Source organism: Pithys albifrons, chromosome 10 (genome assembly GCF_047495875.1).
Source record: "Pithys albifrons albifrons isolate INPA30051 chromosome 10, PitAlb_v1, whole genome shotgun sequence".
In the NCBI taxonomy this organism is placed as follows: Eukaryota; Metazoa; Chordata; class Aves; order Passeriformes; family Thamnophilidae; genus Pithys; species Pithys albifrons.
Window position 1 is genome coordinate 3,058,408 of NC_092467.1, and position 18,231 is coordinate 3,076,638.

At 47.3% G+C, this 18,231-nt stretch overlaps 1 protein-coding gene across 3 annotated transcripts in view; it reads left to right on the plus strand.

Annotated features, from left to right (window-relative positions):
* PLA2G4A (phospholipase A2 group IVA) overlaps positions 1 to 18,231 on the plus strand; it is an 87,193-nt gene that overhangs the window by 42,503 nt on the left and 26,459 nt on the right. For all 3 annotated transcript variants that reach the window (XM_071565325.1, XM_071565327.1, XM_071565326.1), the window contains 4 exons: positions 1,313 to 1,426; positions 4,211 to 4,248; positions 6,593 to 6,734; positions 14,741 to 14,877. In XM_071565325.1, coding sequence (XP_071421426.1) covers positions 1,313 to 1,426; positions 4,211 to 4,248; positions 6,593 to 6,734; positions 14,741 to 14,877 — 431 coding nt within the window. The remainder of the gene's footprint in view (positions 1 to 1,312; positions 1,427 to 4,210; positions 4,249 to 6,592; positions 6,735 to 14,740; positions 14,878 to 18,231) is intronic.

The following is an 18,231-nucleotide window of genomic DNA, read 5'->3' on the forward strand; positions in this document are numbered from 1 at the left end:
AAGATATAATTCCACAAAGTGGGAAAAAAATCATAGGTCAAACAAGTCTGAAGAACTCATTTAATAGAGACTGTGTAAATGATGATTGAAATTCTGCATGTCTTCCTTGAGAACTTGGAAGGCAGCCTGAAATCAACTGCTAGATCCACATGGATTAGAGCATGGAATGGTGTTCTGTGGATCTTTCGATGTTATTACATTTTGGAAGGTGTATGCTCTGACATGGAGGGGATGAGAAGAGACTTGAAGGTCTGGCTGGATACAGAGAAAAGCCTTGTGTAATTTGGAATGCTGCACCCTTTGCCAAATCAGTGCTATAACAATCTTGATCTGTGCATACAGGGCTGGGATGTTTGGGTTCCATCTGAAAATCTTGGCCTATACATACAGGGCTGGGATGTTTGGGTTCCATCTGAAATTTTTGGTCTGGGCATACAGGGCTGGGATGTTTGGGTTCCATCTGAAATTTTTGGTCTGGGCATACAGGGCTGGGATGTTTGGGTTCCATCTGAAAGTCTTGGTCTGGGCATACAGGGCTGGGATGTTTGGGTTCCATCTGAAATTTTTGGTCTGTGCCTACAGGGCTGGGATGTTTGGGTTCCATCTGAAATTTTTGGTCTGTGCCTACAGGGCTGGGATGTTTGGGTTCCATCTGAAATTTTTGGTCTGTACATACAGGGATGGGATGTTTGGGTTCCATCTGAAATTTTTGTTCTGTGCATACAGGGCTGGGATGTTTGGGTTCCATCTGAAATTTTTGGTCTGGGCATACAGGGCTGGGATGTTTGGGTTCCATCTGAAAATCTTGCTCTGTGCATACAGGGCTGGGTGATGTGGATTCTATCTGAAAATCTTGCTGTGTGCATACAAGGCTGGGTGATGTGGATTCTGTCTTCACTGAAAGGTTTTGATTTTTGGTCTATCACACTGAAAACTGTGTCAGGTTCTCCACAGGGAAGCTTTACCAACTGGGAACGTGAAGTGTCTGTGTGTTTATATGTAGAACATGAAGTTCTTCACCCTGCTTGGAAAGGTGGTGACATTCACTGACCAGAAGGTGCTCAGCTGAAACCCCCTCTGTACACAGTCCTGGTGTGCTGGTGCAGTTGTGTGCCTTGGAGGTGCCACCTGCCCTGGGCATGAGCTTATCCTGCTCTACAGAACCTGTCTGTTGGCACTGGGCACTGACTGGGCTGGGTTAAGCCCATTACTTTTCCATATAATTTTTTTTCTTTTTACTTTAGGCACAGGCTGTATGGAATTAATAAGGGATTTGTTGAGCTAGAGCTGAATACCCAGATGTCTTTTCTAGGTTACTCTCATGGATGCCAACTACGTTATGGACGAGACTCTTGGCACATCCACATTTCCCATATCCTCTCTGAAACTGGGAGAGAAGAAGGAGGTCCAGTTAACTTTCAATGAGGTAAGTTGGAACATTCATGGCTTTGCCTTGGGTGGTGCAGCTCTGAACAGGATGGGAGGTTCTTGAAAGAGTGGCTGAGCTGTTGTGTGAACCAGGCTGTACCATGTTTTTGTTGAAGAAAAACACTTAGTGTTCATTCCTGGATGGAAGGAAGTCCAAGACTGTTTCTGATCCCATCTGTCTACCTCAGCACTGTGTATGTGTGTGTTTTCTGAACATAGAGCTATTTATGAGTTCCAGAATGGCCATGGGTAAGGGTGGCATCCTTTCAGGCAGGAAATAGCTGAATATCTGGGGGCAGGGGGTGGGGGGATCTCAGGTGAGGGGTTTTCTCTGCATGCCCTGCTCTGAAGCTGAAAGGTGTGAAGTTTTCTCAGCATTCACTGTCACCCTAAAGGCACTGTGTTTATCTTCTTACAGCCCCTCTGAGAGGAGAATTGAGCAATACAGTGCCACTGTTTGGTGTGTCCCTGCTGAGAGAACCCTCTTTGAAAGCCTAGTTTGAAATTTTCTCTTGCTAAACCAGTTTCTTCCCCACTTGATGCAGTTTCGTGGTCTCAGTTAGTGTAAGAGGTTACTCAGGGTTTGCTGGTCAGCACTGTGCCTCCTGCTGATGCCTGTGGCTTCCAGAAAGCTGTCAGGAATTCTTTTATTATTACATGTTTCACTTTCTGTGAGTGACTTGTTGTAACCCAGCCCTGGGTAACACTCAGCAGTGCAGTAATTGGATTATTCCCTTGAAACACCTGTACAAACCAGAGGGAGTCACTTGGAAAGGAATTGTCTGCCTGCACAGTAACTCCTGCAAATGGTTGTTAAATCTGTGTTGCAATTGAGCTTATTCTGCATGTATTGAAATCATAGAATGGTTTGGGTTGGAAGGAACCCTAAAGCTCATGCAATTCCAATCCCAAAAACTGTCCCCATTTCTGTTTTGAGCTGAGTTTAATTCTGTGTTCAGAGGTCTTGGTTTGTGACTGCCTGTTTCCCATGGGACATAACTTTAAAAACTTGTTAAATGCCTATTTGTTGGAAACCAGAGAGTTCCATAGGAAAGGTTTAGCATTTAATTTGGCGTGGCCTTAGGGTGGTTGGAGTTTTGATAACCTCCTTCTTTTTTTCTTTTTAAAATCACTGCATTTTTTTGGAACTCTCTGCATATTTATTTAACTGAGTGCCTCAGCAACTCTTGGACTTGCAGCTTGTGGGCTGAGTGCATGTCCTGGTTCTGCCAGGCACGAGGTGAGGTAGTGACAAAGAGCTGAGGAATAAATTCTGAAAACACAGTTTCCAAAGCTCATTCCATTAATACAAGGCCTTTGCCACATTACACAGAAGCTTTAACTTCCCATCAGCATTCAGCAAAGCTTGATAGAGGGTCATAGGTGAAAAAATCTGTGTAAAAAAGCCAAAGCCACTCCAAAATTTATAAGCAAAGACTAAGGGAACGTGGGGTGAGGTTGAGCCCAATGGAGACAATGAATATGTAACGTGTGTTCCTGAGATTCCTGTATAAGGGATAGAAAATGCTGTGATAGTCCCCTCTTGGAATGTTTCACTCCAGGGGTTTGTTTCATACATATTTTTGAAGCATTGGATCATTGTGTGGTTCCTGAAGTGCTTTCTAACTTAGTAATATCAGGTGTGAGGGTGATGTAATTGCTACCCTGCCTTTGAAGTGATTCCTAAGTGACTCTTCACCATGTTTCTTCATGCCCTCCCTTTGCCTCCCCTTTGCCTCTTCTTCCTCCCACCTCCCTGTTCACTTGCAATTGCCATTTCAGGAGGGGAGTGCCAGGTTGTTCCTGGCCCTTGGGCAGGTCCCTGGGATGTGGGCAGCTTTGCCCTTCCTGATCCTTCCCTGCCCTGTGTGAAGCAGATGCCCAGCCTGGGGTGTGCCAGCTCTGCTCCTGGTGATCCCAGGCCACCCATGAGCAGGACAAGCAGTTCAGAGCTGCAGGAGGGTGGAGTGAGATGCTGTCTGTTCCACTCCTGCCAGGCTGCTGCACAGGAGGGAGCTCAGGGAGCTGAAAATGCCTCTCCATTCTCAGTTCCAGCTGCCTTCTCCTCTTGGGTTGTGCCTAACATGCAGCTGGTGCTTTAATATTATTTTTTTAACCTTTGGCCTGCAGGCAGCCCCTTCAAGTGCTCTGTTGAAAGGCAGAGCAGACCAAGGCACAGCTTGTGGCCAGGTAGTTCTGTGTGGTTTGCAAGTGAAATCATTGTGTAGTGACACTCACTGCCTCTTTCAGAAGCTTGGAAACCATCTAATTAATAATTAAAGCGTGTTTGACTGTGGAAAGACACTTGGTGACTCCTGTGGAGCACAGAGCAGTCGTTCCCTCCCAAGGCTGGGCTTCAGGCACGAGCTGAGTCTGAGGTTTGCTCAGTGAACTGCAAGTGAGTGGCAGGTAGATGTGGCTGCAGAAGAAACAAAGGATCCCAAGGCAGTGAATTAAATCCCTTCAGGCCAAAGCTGAACAGCTCTGGCAGGGATTAGCAGTGGAAGAAAGCCAAGACTGGGATCTGATGAATGAAAGTCAGCACCTGAGCAACACTTTCCACTGTGTTCAGTGCTAGTGGTGTAGTTTGGAATCACATTGTATGCTTTAAAAAAAAAATCTGTAGAAAAGAAACTTAGTCATGTATGTCAGATATATCCTCCCTTTTAAAAAAGTAATTTAAAGCCATATTCTAATGGTAATAGATTGTGTTCCAGATGTATTTGTGGGGTTTTTTTAACTCTGTAAGTGGTGTAACCATAATTAAATATTTCTTACTCAGGTCACAGAAATGACTTTGGAATTGTTTCTTGAAGTATGGTGAGTATTTCCTATTGAAAAAAAAAGTGGAAAATGTATCAGCAGCAAAGGTATTTTTTATTTTAATCTGTTCATTAGAGTTTTCCTAGAATCCTAGAATATGCAGAGTTGGAAGGGACCCACCAGGCTCATCAGAGTCTTATCTGCTGGCCCTGCACAGGGCAATTTGAAGAATCCCACCATGTGCCTGGTGTGATTTTCTTAAAAAACATTTTAGATTGAGAGCAGGAATTCCTTGTTTCAGCCTAGACATTCCAAGTACTGTCAAAGTGAGGAGGTTTTAAAGCAGGTTTATTTTCACATTGTAGTTCTGTCATTGCACATTTGGAGAAGGAGGTGTGACCTTTACAGATTCTTTTTTTGCAGGAATGAGGCCATCCTGCAGGAATCTCTCCCCCTGGTTTATGTTGGGTGCTTTCCTCCTCAAGGGCTTCCTCTCCAGTAACCCCCCAGAGCTCAGGTTCATCTTTATCCTCATGGTTTTACCTTCTATGGGAACTTTGCATCCCACATGTGCTTTCAGCATATTTGCCTGCTCATCCCTAAAGGCTGTTTAAATGTTAATACCACACAGTGCTCAAGGCAAAGGTGAAGATTTAGGGCCAGGATTGCAAAGCTAAGCTGATGCCTACCTTTATTTTTCCCTTTTTTCTTTCTTTAGCTGTCTTTCTCCCCACCTGCTCAGGTGAAGGATCAAAAATCACACTGAGGCATAATCAGAAAATTATCTTTTAAGTCTAAAAATTAATTTCTGAGAGCAAGGCATTTAAGGAGTAATTTTTTGTCTGTAACTATAAATAGCAGCACTGAGCACTATGAACATTGACCTCTTTCCTAATGACTCTGGAGACTGACAAACACCCCCAAGGGATAATTCTGCTCATCATTTTTATTAGGAAAGATGCATATGTGGGTGGGCCTTGAGACCACCCCTAAACCCTCCAGGCTTTGAACATTGCAAGTATTTCTTATCTCTGACATTAAATAAACAGAAGATGCTTGGCTGTGTCTTGCTTCTTAGGCTTTGGAATATGTTAAACTGAAGGCTCTGATGAAGTTGTGCTGCTGTTCTGATATCCCTGTAGATTATGGATTCACAGTATCATAAATATCTTCATGGAGTGTTGCTTCTAGGCAGCCTTTCCCCCTTTTTTTCCTTAATCCCATTTTTTTTTTTGCATAAGGAGAATTTTAAAGTCTGAGCCTAAATGGACCCATTCCACTGTTGTCTGTTTTTCAAAAAGCACTGGAAAAGTGCTACTGGTACCCAACATCAAGTGGGAGCTGAAGCTGCAGCTTTATTTAAATACAGCATTAAAGTTCTCCTGTGCATTTTTGAGACCACAACTGGGGAAAAGGGCTGAGTTTTTCCTGTGTCCCACCAGTACAATTTGTGCTGTAAATTGATAATTGCATGTGAGTGGTGAGCTTGCTGAACTTTAACTACTTGTTTTAATGACCTCTGTATAAAATTTATGTCTTAAAGAGCACAGTGGGCCTTTATTAAAGACAGAGCGTGCCATTATTGTACTTTTGTGCTGGTTTAAAGGTGAACCAGCAGGGGAAATGAACTCACCACGAGAGAGATTATAAGACAGAGCTAAAATTTAATAATAATATTACAATAACAACACTGACACACAAGGGAAATTGCTTTCAACTCACAAACCCCAGCAGTATAACCCAGTGTCCTGGGGCACAAACCCAAGGGGGGTTGTTTGCCCTTGTGCTGAGACCCCTGTGGTTCCCCCAAGTCCAGAGCAAAAGGAAAAGAAAAACCTGTTGGTGCAGGCGAGGGCTGTGGTCTGGGTGAGAGTGGTGGGCTCCTCCTGTCCAGGTCCTGCTGCTGCTCTGGATCCGACGAGAAGTTATCAAAGTCTTCTTACCCACCACTTCTGTACCCTCAGGGAGCACTCAGTCCCTCCCCCTGGGCGGGGACTCACACAATGGGTGATTAACTCTGGAGCCAGGGGGTGTTGAGCTGTTGATGGCCCATTAGCAGCTCCGCCCCCCTCAGGCTGGGTGTGAAGGTGATAATGGCTCCCTGGGCAGCTGCTGCTAATGGCCCATTGACCTTGGGGAATGAATAGAGGGGGTAGAATACACAGCTTTGATCACCCCCACACAGGGTTAGCTGGTCCCTCCTGCTGAACTGGGACAACTTTGCATCTGTCCTTCCATGGAATCAGGCGATGCAATTGTGTCGCACAAACAACACCATTTTAGTTCATCTTATTAAAACTAATAAGGAATTCCTGCTACTTCCACTCCTCTCCCATGGTGCTATTTTGAAATCTGGTTGTGATTCTGCCCTTTGTTAAAGTCTGTCTCCTTTGCAAAGCAGCTCTTCCACGGACCTCAGGTTCAGCATGGCTCTGTGTGATGAGGAGAAGAAATTCCGGCAGCAGCGCAGGGAAAACATCATGCACAGCATCAGAGCTTTTCTAGGAGAGGAGAACAGCAAGAACTTGACCACGTCCCGTGATGTAAGTGTGGAGAGCTCACATCAAGTTCAGCATCATCTTTGGAATGCTGCCTTTGCCTTTCAAGGGAATGACTGAGGCATGTGAGGTACAGGACAGGTTATAGAAACTAAAAAACCCTCTGTTTCCTGTATGAACATACAGTGGTTAGGCTGGAAAGTAATTTCTTCTTGGTTCTAAATTTATAGATTGAAGTTTTAAGGGCAAGGTGGAACATTTTTAAACCAAAAGAGGAGAGATTTAGATTTGATGTTTGAAAAGAACCCTTCCCTGTGAGGGTGATGAGGAACTGGCACAGGGTGCCCAGAGAAGCTGTGGCTGCCCCCTCCCTGCGAGTGTCCAAGGCCAGGTTGGACAGGGCTTGGAGCAGCCTGGGCTGGTGGGAGGTGTCCCTGCCCATGGCAGGGAGTGGAATGGGATGAGCTTTAAGGTCCCTTCCAACCCAAGCCATACTGAGGTTCTCGGATTCATTTTCACTGGCACCTTAAACTGTTCCAACTGTTCCCATTTGAATTCCATGCCTTATTAAGGTGTTGGCTCTGAGGGGAGATTGCCATCTGAAAGATGCCTCCAGGGTGTGTGAAATTCCTGCTGCTCCAGAAGCCTGGCATGGCTGTGGGTGCTCACCCAAGGCAGAATCTGCCCCTGCATGTTCCATACCCAGCCCATGCTCGGTGACCTTTGTGTCTCAAAGCTTAGGCAGGAAATGAGATGGTTTAATTTTAGAATCAGTTTAGAAATTATTTTATTCTCTTTCTTCCTTCTTTTCCTTTAGCTTGTTTTATTGCATTAGGATTATGAAGTTTATTTCTTTGAGAATCTGAGAAGCTGCAGCTTCCATGGATTCGCTGGTGCTCTGTACCAGCAAAGGGGAAGTGAAGCCAACAGATCTCCATGGATTGGTGGTGGGTTTGGGTCACTTTATAGCCTCAGAGAATCCCAGAATGGTTTGGGTTGGAAGGGACCTTAAAACCCATCCCATTCCACCCCCTGCCATGGGCAGGGACACCTCCCACCAGCCCAGGGTGCTCCAAGCCCTGTCCACCCTGGCCTTGGACACTCCCAGGGCTGGGGCAGCCACAGCTTCTCTGGGCACCTGTGCCAGGGCCTCACATGACAGTAAGGGAAACTGCCAGACCCTGCTAATCTCTTCAGTGATTTCATAAAACTCTGCATGATTTGGGGTTAATTAAGAAGACACTTGGTACAGATCCAGTTGTGTTGTAGTAGCCTTTCCATCCTCCTCTTTCTCCCCTGCCTGTTCCCTCTCCTGCCCCGCTCCCAGAATCTGGATGGGAACACTCTGTGTGTGGGGCATGTCAAGCAGTGAACAGAGTCCATGGATTAATGTGAGCTGATTAATTCATTGCCATTGATTCCTTCTGTGCATTTTTAGTATAAGCAGAATGAGAAGGTCTTGTGCAGCCAACACTGAAGAATTCCTTTGAAATTTCTCTGGAGTTTTGTGTAGGGGGTAAATGTTTTATTGTTGCATGTTGGAACTGTCAACTCTAAAATGTGCTTCTGGGAGCTTTCTGAGGATGATGAAAGAATTGAACAAATACTGTACATATTTCATTTGTAGTGAGATAAATGGTGTGTATAGTGAAGGAACATTTGCAAGGTTTCATTTTCACTTCAGTCATTTTTATCTCAACACATGGACATCTTACCAGAGTAGGTATTTGACAACGTGACATTGGTCTGTTCTACAGCAAGAATAGTCTCTTCTCAGAAAGGATGTGGATATCCAGTTAATTCTTTTTGTCTCATCTTCCCTTGCTATCCCTCACTGTCTCAAATACTGACATTTTATCAGTTAAATGCATTTTCCCAAACAGGAAATGCAGCTTTATCACCCCCAGGAAGGGCTGAGGTGATGTGATCCTCCCATTTTTCATATGCCAAGCCTGTATTTCTGAGCTGACTTGTCAGAATTTTTAGCTGCTTGCAGCAAGGGTAAAAAAACCCAAACCTTTTTGTTCAAATTAAACTATAGCTTTATTGCTCCAGATGGGAGATGGCAGGAGGTTTTATAGGCTGTCTTAACATGCAGTCAGGAGACACACTGGGTAGTCTTAGCTGCCTGTGAGTCTGGATGAATCTTAAACAAGTCACTTACTCAAAGTTCACTCAAGTTGCTTCATCAGTGAGTATCTCCCTGTGTGCCTTGCAGGGCTGCTGAGAGCCTTTAATGCCTCTGAATTAATTAGACAACCCTGGATGGGGAAGTGATTAGTTCCAAATTTCCTTGCTTCATCCCGAGGCGCATTTGGGAAACGCAGGGGAGGAGATTTCTCGTACCTGTGTTATTGCTCAGTTTATTTTTATAATTTTTGGTGCTTCCAGCAGTTTTCTAAGAATATCATAATCACTGAAAGAAAAGCAGACAGTTCTCTGGGACTGGATTTGCTGAACAATTTTTTAATAATCATCTGGGTGCCCTCTGGCAGTTTTTTTTCCACCACAGGTATTCAGACTTTGTGCACTGTATTTCCAGGGCATTTGGGTAAAAACATCTGCATCATTCTCAAACCAAGATTTAATATGGTTTAGCTTTTTTTTGCTCAGTTACTGGAAGATAAGACTGAGATGCCTTTTTCAGGGCTTGCTTTTCTTAGAACATCTGTTGTTTCCCAAATCTTTTCCCTTTTCATGCCTAGTTTGGTGATGGAGCAATCAGCTCTGGAGATGAGGTGCCCATCCACTGAACTGGAGCTGTACCAGGGCATGGGGTGATAAAGCTGGAGGAGGGCAGATTTAGATTAGAGATTAGGAAGAAATCCTTCCCTGTGAGGTGGGCAGGCCCTGGCACAGGGTGCCCAGAGAAGCTGTGGCTGCCCCATCCCTGGAAGTGTCCCAGGCCAGGTTGGACAGGGCTTGGAGCAACCTGGGCTGGTGGGAGGTGTCCCTGCCCATGGCAGGGGTGGCACTGGATGGGCTTTGAGGAGCCTTCCACCCCAAACCATTCCATGGCTCTATGACTCAGTGCCATGAGAGTACCACAAATACACTCTGGTTTTCCTTCAGATGGCATCAACCTTACTATGATTCCATGAAATACCAGTAGCTGGAAGATACCTTGTGGATGTGAACGTGGTTGTGGCTGCCCCATCCCTGGGAGTGTGCAAGGCCAGGTTGGACAGGGCTTGGAGCAGCCTGGGCTGGTGGGAGGTGTCCCTGCCCATGGCAGGGGTTGCACTGGATGGGCTTTGAGGTCCCTCCCAGCCCAGCCCATTCCATGATTTCATGTTTCTCTGTATGGTCCTCAGTCTGCACAGTACATTGTCCCATTGTCCCCTGGATCCCAGAAACAGAACAGATGCCTTGATAACACCTTCAGTGTTGTTACCATGGTCAGTGGGCTGTGTTGGGGTGGTATCTGAGATGGTTTGCTCAGAACTAGCTGTGTCCCTCAGAAACGTGGTGCAGACCAGCTGTAAGGAACAGGGTGGTGCTGGTGGCTCAGAAATGGGCATGGCCATGGAGAAGGGAGGGGGATGGTGGCGTGGCCAGGGGTTAGAGCACTGGGCTTCTGTCTCCTGGACTAGTGAATTCAATTCACTTTTTTGCAGTTGACTCACAGCATCACTTTCTTGTGAGTCACTTGCCCTTTTGGTTTGAATTTACTAACGTGCTGGATTGGGATTAATACCTTTGGCCCAGTTTTTCTTGTCCTGTACAGGGCATGTCCATGGAGGAGGGTGGGTACCTTGGTGTCTTCTCCATTCTTCAGTCCTGTCATGGCTTCTTTGCCCAGTGTGCTCTGGCTGCAGCTGCTTCCCCCTTGCATCTGCCCTATTTGTCCCAGAGGGCAACTTGTGGGATTGTGGTATTTAATTTCAAATGTTACCATTTTATGCCCTTAATTTTGCTGGAAGCTGAATTGGAGCTAAAAAGCTGCTTTAAGAATCCTGCCTGTTTCTGCTGCAAAGCAGGGAAAGAGCTCTGAGCTTTCATCACTTGACTTATGCAGTAAGTCAGTTTGTATTCAGTGGGCTGAAATAAATGAAAAGGGGCAGCAGATGCTTCCCTTCAGTTATTTTTCTTCATCATTTAAAAGCTTTATTTACTTTGCAAAGCCCGTGGGCACTGGGGGGCTCAGCCTGGAGAAAAGGAGGCTCAGGGGGGACCTTCTTTGGTCGGGCTCTGCTCCAGGGAACAGGAGGAGGAGGAGAGGGAACGGCCTCAGGCTGGACCAGGGCAGGGGCAGGTGAGACAGCAGGAGGAATTTCTCCATGGAAAAGAATGGTTGGGCACTGGAAGGGGCTGCGCAGGGCAGTGGAGGAGTCCTCACCCCTGGAAGTGCTTCAAAAAACATGTAGATGTGGCACTTGAGGACGTGGTTAGTGGTGAACGTGGTGCTGGTTCAGTTGGACACGAACATCTCAGAGGTCTTTTCCAACTTAGACAGTTCTGTGATGCTTCTTTGATGCACATCCCCCTTGGTGTATCCCCCACCCAGTGCAGGCCTTTGTGGTGCCCAGAATGCTGTGGTTCAGCTCACAGGAAGTGTTGGCAGGCAGGATGTTGGTGACTCTCCTCCACATCCATTGCTCATCTCCATAACGGGTTTCTCTGAGGCACACTCAGCTTTTCCCCTGGTGCCACTGCCACTTCACCCATGAATACACTCTTTCAGCAGTGGTGCTTTGGAAGGCTCCTCACGCACTTTTTCCAGGCTTGCACCTGCAAACCAACATCTCCATCCTTGTTAGGATGTGTCTGTTCACGTTGAGTGGGCAGTGGTTGGGCAGAGCTTCCAAAGCCTGACGTGGGTTATTCAAGGAGTGATTACTGGCTGTTCAAAGCAGCTGCTCTGCTCTTGGGGTGTTGCCTTAACAAAACAGGCTCATCCTAAGCCCTTACCCATGCTTTGTCAGTTTTTTGGACAGATAGCTATCTCTGGAGCTGCATGATGAGTGCTGGTGCCAGGAAGTGGAATATACCTGTGGTTTCTATTACTAACACTCCTGAAGGTAATCCAGTAATCTTCCTGCATCAAGAACAAGCAGTTTTGGGGGTTGGAAGCCTCTCCTGGTCCTTGTTCATGGTCATTGCCTTGTGACAGTGCGTTGTCAATCCACAGGGAGTTTCAGGACTTGGAGTGTGGAGTCTGCCCAAAGGAACAGCACTCAGCAGTCACATGGATCTTTTCTCACAACTAATCCCATCTATTGGCACCTCAGATTGCCTTTCAGGGAGATTTTTGACAGATTACCACTTTGATCAGATAGGGGCTTTCTGCACAGCTGTGCACTTCTTCTCATGCTTAGTAACAACCAAGAGGTTGTTACTTTATCACCATTGAAGAGTGGAAAATTCTTCTGGGTTTTGGAATAAGGGAACAAGATGGGCCCTTTGTTTAGGCCAAAACACATGCTGGTGGTAGCAATTGAATTTTTGTTTGATTTTTGCCTCTTTTTAGATCCTTGGGGAAGCTGTGCAGTGGGAGGGAACAGCCTTGAAGTCAGGGCTGGGATAGTAAGAAGGAAAGAAGTACCAAACAAGACCCCTGTAGATACATTTTTAATACGGTGTCACAATGTCTGCTTGTCACTCTCTTGGTAGCTGAGGAGTTGTGCAGACCCACATAAGTTCCTCTTACCCCTCTGGTAGTTTTTGCAAGGTAGTGGTAAATTTGAGACTGTCTTCATGCTGTGTAGTAATATTGGATGCTTTCCTAACAAAATGTGTTTTTAAACTGCTAGTGAAGGTGTTATTTGTCTCACCTCTGTTTCTGATTATAACTCTTACTGCTCTTGGCTCTGTCACAAAGATATGAATTGGATTACAGCTGGTGTTAGAATTGCTTTAAAAATTTCTGTGCTCTTGTAACTGAATATTTAATAACTACATTTAATATCTTCTCTATTTTGGATTATGGAGAAGAAGGACAGACATTCTAAAGAAATTCTTCGTATATTTTTGTTTAGTAATCTTGCTACAAGTGGTGCCTTCTTCAAATAAATTCTAATTCTTCAGGTACCAGGTAGTTAGAGTAGTAAGTCAAAGGGCATTGTGGGGACACCAACTTACTGATGTGGTTTATTCACTCAGGTTGTAGCTGTGTTGGGTGTGTTTTAAGGTCTGAAGCAGCACCACAAATCTGTACGAGGGAAGTGAACTTGAAATGCCTTGTGTTTGTCAGCAAACAGGAAGCTCAGGAGGGCCACAATGACAGTGTTTGACTCTCACCGTGGAGTTTACTCCATGACCAGAAGAATCAGTGCCTGTAAGGAAGCCAAGTAGGAGGAGTCTGCACAGGGGATTTCCCCTCTCAGATCAGGAGATGACTTCTGGTTTCCAGGGAAAGTCTTCCCCACTTCCTCCTGCAGTCAGCCTGGCACACGTCCCAGTGTTACTCTCGTTCTGACACTGACCCAGATGCTCCCAACAGAAGTGTCTCTGGTTGCATCCTGATGTCTAAAGTCTTTCTCATTAAATTGGGCAAGTCTGTTTGTGAAGATGTTCTTCAGTTTGCTGGTCAAGTGGGTTCTTTATTTTCCCATGGACCACCCTCACCACCTTCATGGTGAGGAAGCCAAGGGTCTCACTCGTGTCACCACCTGAGCTTCTACTTGAGCCATTCCTCTTCCAGGCTAGAAAGATCAACCCCTCAGGTTGCAGCCCTGAGCATCTGTGCCCCTTATTCTTACTCCAAGAGGGTTCAAGCCCCTCTTATCTGCTCAGGGTCTCCCCTGCTTGTGTTTGCACCTCTTGGGTGCTGCTGGCCCCTGGGTACAAGGTAAATAGGAAGGTGGAAGGAAGTCTGCTCTGCCCCTGTCCTGGGTTGAGCTGGCAAAATGCCAACTGTCCAGGACAGAGTGAAAAGGGTTCCTCCTCCCCCCAACCAACTGAGGGGAAAAGAAGAGGGAGAGAGGAAGTTTCTTGGAGTTCTCCAGCTTGGCAGAGCCTCCCATGTTGCTGGCTGGTTTCTGGCTCCCCTTGCAGTGCTCTCATCCCACATTCCAGTCCAGGAGTGCTCCTACCATCCAGCATGTTGAGAAAGGGAAGGGACTGAGGAGATGACACGTGGTGTGGCCTCTCATCAAGGGCTGTGTGCTCTTCTGGGTGCCACAATACAGGAAAGGTGGTGAAGGATCTGGAGGGGCTATAGAAGAGCAGCTGAGGGCACTTGGATTGTTCAGCTGGAGATGAGGAGACCAGAGCTCATTGGGGGCTGCATCTCCTCTGGAGGGGCAGCTCCATCTCTGCTCTGTGTGAGCAGGGACAGGACCCAGGGAATGGCTGGAGCTGTGCCAGGGCAGGGACAGCACCCAGGGAATGGCTGGGGCTGTGCCAGGGCAGGGACAGCACCCAGGGAATGGCTGGAGCTGTGCCAGGGCAGGGACAGCACCCAGGGAATGGCTGGAGCTGTGCCAGGGCAGGGACAGCACCCAGGGAATGGCTGGAGCTGTACCAGGGCAGGGACAGCACCCAGGGAATGGCTGGAGCTGTGCCAGGGCAGGGACAGCACCCAGGGAATGGCTGGAGCTGTGCCAGGGCAGGGACAGCATCCAGGGAATGGCTGGAGCTGTGTCAGGGCAGGGACAGCACCCAGGGAATGGCTGGAGCTGTGCCAGGGCAGGGACAGCACCCAGGGAATGGCTGGAGCTGTGCCAGGGCAGGGACAGCACCCAGGGAATGGCTGGAGCTGTGCCAGGGCAGGGACAGCACCCAGGGAATGGCTGGAGCTGTGTCAGGGCAGGGTCAGGTGGGATCTCAGGACAAGGCTCTTCCCCCAGAGGGTGGTGGGCACTGACCAGGCTCCCCAGGGCAGTGGGCACAGCCCCAAGACTGCCAGAGCTCCAGGAGTGATTGGATGATCCTCTCAGGGACAGGGCAGGATTGTTGGGGTGTCTGTGCAGGGCCAGGGGTTGGACTGAATGGCCCTTGTGGGTCCCTTCCATCTCAGGACATTCTGTGATTCTGTGACATACAATGTTTATTTACCACTTGGAAGTGTTCCAGATCCCTGTGGTAACACACTGTTCTCCTCTCTGCAGGTCCCTGTGATAGCAATCCTGGGCTCAGGAGGTGGATTTCGGGCCATGGTGGGCTTTGCTGGAGTCATGAAAGCACTTTATGAGTCAGGAGTTTTGGACTGTGCAACTTACATTGCTGGGCTCTCTGGATCCACCTGGTAAGGGCTTGGTCTTTTGCTTTGCTTCAAGTTTTCTTCAGGAAGTTCAAAAATGAATTTCCATGAGCCCTGACTTATTCCTAAGGTTATAATTAACAGCAAATTTTAAATATGCACTGCCAATGTGGAAAAGACATATGGACACAACTCTCTTACAGCACAGTGGGTCAGTGGAGCAGCACTGACAGAGAGCAGGTTTAGATGGGATATTGGGAAGGAATCCTTCCCTGGGAGGGTGGGCAGGCCCTGGCACAGGTGCCCAGAGAAGCTGTGGCTGCCCCATCTCTGGAAGTGTCCCAGGCCAGGTTGGACAGGGCTTGGAGCAACCTGGGCTGGTGGGAGGTGTCCCTGCCCATGGCAGGGGTGGGATGGAATGAGCTCTAAGGTCCCTTCCCGCTCAGGGTGTTCTGTGATTCTCTGATGTGTGGAGGTGTTTGAGAAGGTCTCGAAGGGTGAGGACAGCTCAGGCTCCAGCTGATCTTCTAAGAGCTTTGAGAGCAGGAATGGATGGAAAGAGGTGCCCACATTTCTGGATCAACCCCCAATACTCCATGTACTGGGACTGTGTAACTGATTCTTTTGTCTTGATAACCAACAAAATAAGAATTCACGTTGTTGGTATTTTGTGTGTTGTTTTGTTTTCCTGGTGAAATGTGAAAAAAAAAATCCCTTGGGATTTGAAGATTAACTCAATTAACCCAACATGGATTGTACACTTTGTAAGGGCCTTTCAGAGCTTCTTGGAAAGATCTCTTGGTCCGTTTCAGGCCCAGTAGTCCCCCTTCTTGGTGGATTTACTGGCAATGTCTAGGACATGACTGCCATGCTTCACAGCATCCCACTGTGGATTGGCTTGTCTCACTCCTGTTGTCACTGTTGAATTTAGTAATTACAGTGAGGTTTTAATTAGTTTGTTAGTCAGATGGGAGTGAAGGTCTTCCAGGATGCCTCAGTCAGGCTGCACTAATGAGGTAGGTATGATGTCCCTCTGTGTGACTCAGTGGGTGCTTCAACCCAGTCACAGGAACAACATCCACAGGAGCAAACCAGAGTGATACCAGGATGTGAAAGGGGCCTGCAGGGTGCTCTGAACCCCAGGGTTGTGTCTGCCTCTACCATTCCTGGGGGAGAGGGTTTCTCCCTGCCCAGTGCTAGGAGCCTGTTGCCTTTTGTCTTCTTGGCTCTTGTAAAAAAGGTCCCAAATTACACTTATTACAAACATTGAAATTGTTTGGATGTTTCTGGACTGAAATGATGGAACATGTTTAAAAGGTGTGTCCTTTGCATCAGCCAGAGACACCTGACAGATTCAGTTCAAATTTCTTAACTCTTTCAACTCCTTAACATAACATTTTTTCTATTAATCATAGAATCATAGAATCGATTGGGTTGGAAAAGACCTCCAAGATCATCGAGTCCAACCCTTGGTCCAACTCCAGTCCCTTTACCAGATCATGGCACCCAGTGCCACGTCCAATCTGTGTTTAAAGATCTCTGGGGATGGTGAATCCACCCCCTCTCTGGGCAGCCCATTCCAATCCCTGAGCACTCTCTCTGTAAAAAATTTTTTTCTGCTCTCCAACTTCAATTTCCCCTGGCAGAGCTTGAGCCCATCGTGCCCCCTTGTCCTATTGCTGAGTGCCTGGGAGAAGAGACCAACCCCCACCTGGCCACAACTTCCCTTCAGGCAGTTCCAGACAGTGCTGAGGTCACCTCTGAGCCTCCTCTTCTCCAGGCTGAACACCCCCAGCTCCCTCAGCCTCTCCCCACAGCACTTGTGCTCCAGTCCCTTCTCCAGCCTCGTTGCTCTTCTCTGGCCCCGCTCCAGCCCCTCAATCTCTTGCCTCAACTGAGGGGCCCAGAACTGAACACAACACTCAAGGTGTGGCCTCCCCAAGGCAGAGTCCAGGGGAAGGGTCACTGCCCTGGGCCTGCTGGCCACGCTACTTTGGATCCAGGCCAGGATCCCCTTGGCCTTCTTGGCCACCTGGGCACACTGGTGGCTCCTGTTGAGCTTCCTGTCCCTCAGTCCCCCCAGGTCCCTCTGCCTGGCTGCTCTCCAGCCACTCTGTGCCCAGCCTGGAGCGCTGCAGGGGTTGGGGTGGCCAAAGGGCAGGACCTGCACTTGGCCTTGTTGAACTCCATCCCATTGCAATCAGCCCATCTCTCCAGTCTCTCCAGATCCCTCTGCAGAGCCCTCCTGCCTTCCAGCAGCTCAACACTCCCTCCCAACTTGGTGTCATCAGCAAATTTGCTGCTGATGGACTCAATCCCCTCATCTAAATCATCACTAAAGATGTTAAACAGGACTGGACCCAACACAGACCCCTGGGGAACACCACTGGTGACTGGCCGCCAGCTGGATATTCAGTGCAAAATGGCCGACTTCTTTTTGTCTAACTTTAAAACCTGGTTTTAATGTCACTGGACTGGTTTGCAGTAGAGGATTTTGCATCTTAAGAAAATTTTGAACTTGTTAAGGCAGTATCCCAAATGTCACAAAGCAGGATTTTGTCATAACTGTACCAATTTGAAAACCTGGAGCGGTATCTGAATCCAGTTTAGGGCCACTTAGGACAAGAAAGGTTTAATTGGTTTAATTCCATGAGAATACCAGTGAGGCAAACAGGAGCAGGCAAAGGTAGTATTGAGGGGAGACCTCACTATTCTTTTCAGCTTCCCAGTGAGCTGGAAAGAAGACAAACTCTTTTTGGAGACACAGAGAAAGGGCAAGGAGGAATCTGATTAACTATTAGGAAAACCATTTTGCAGTGAGAGTGGCCAAGCTGTGGAATGTGTTGACCCATCCTTGCTTGACTGGGCTGGGTTTGGTGTCATCTTCTCTCTCTGACTCAGGGGATGCTCATGCAAAGGCAGAACTTGACTGAACAAAGCCCTGAGGAACCTGACCTGACTGAAGTTGGGCCTGGATTAATAAGCAGGAGGTTGGAGTAGAGAGCCAGAGGGTCCAGTCAGAGGGTCCTGTCTTGTAAGATTATAAGAATGTCTCTTTTCTTTGAGAGGAAGAGTAAAAGGCTTTTGTTGGAATAGCTAAGTATAAATGAGCAGGGATTCTGCCTTGGATGAGTTTTATTCCCTGGTTTAGCTCCAAGGAAGCACGTGAATTTTGATTCCACGTGTTCTAAGGAATACTCGAACCCCCAGGGTTAGAAACTCTTTTGAAAGAGATAATGATCAGTCCTCTTCCTTGTGTGAGTTTTTTGTCAGTTATCTTTCCTCCTTTGGAGGTTGCTTCCCCAGTTTCAGACTAAATGGAAGCTTTCAGAATGCCAAGAGGCTTTGAAATGCTGGAAGTGTCTATGAACTAGAGTCTCTCATTCAGGTTGGACTATA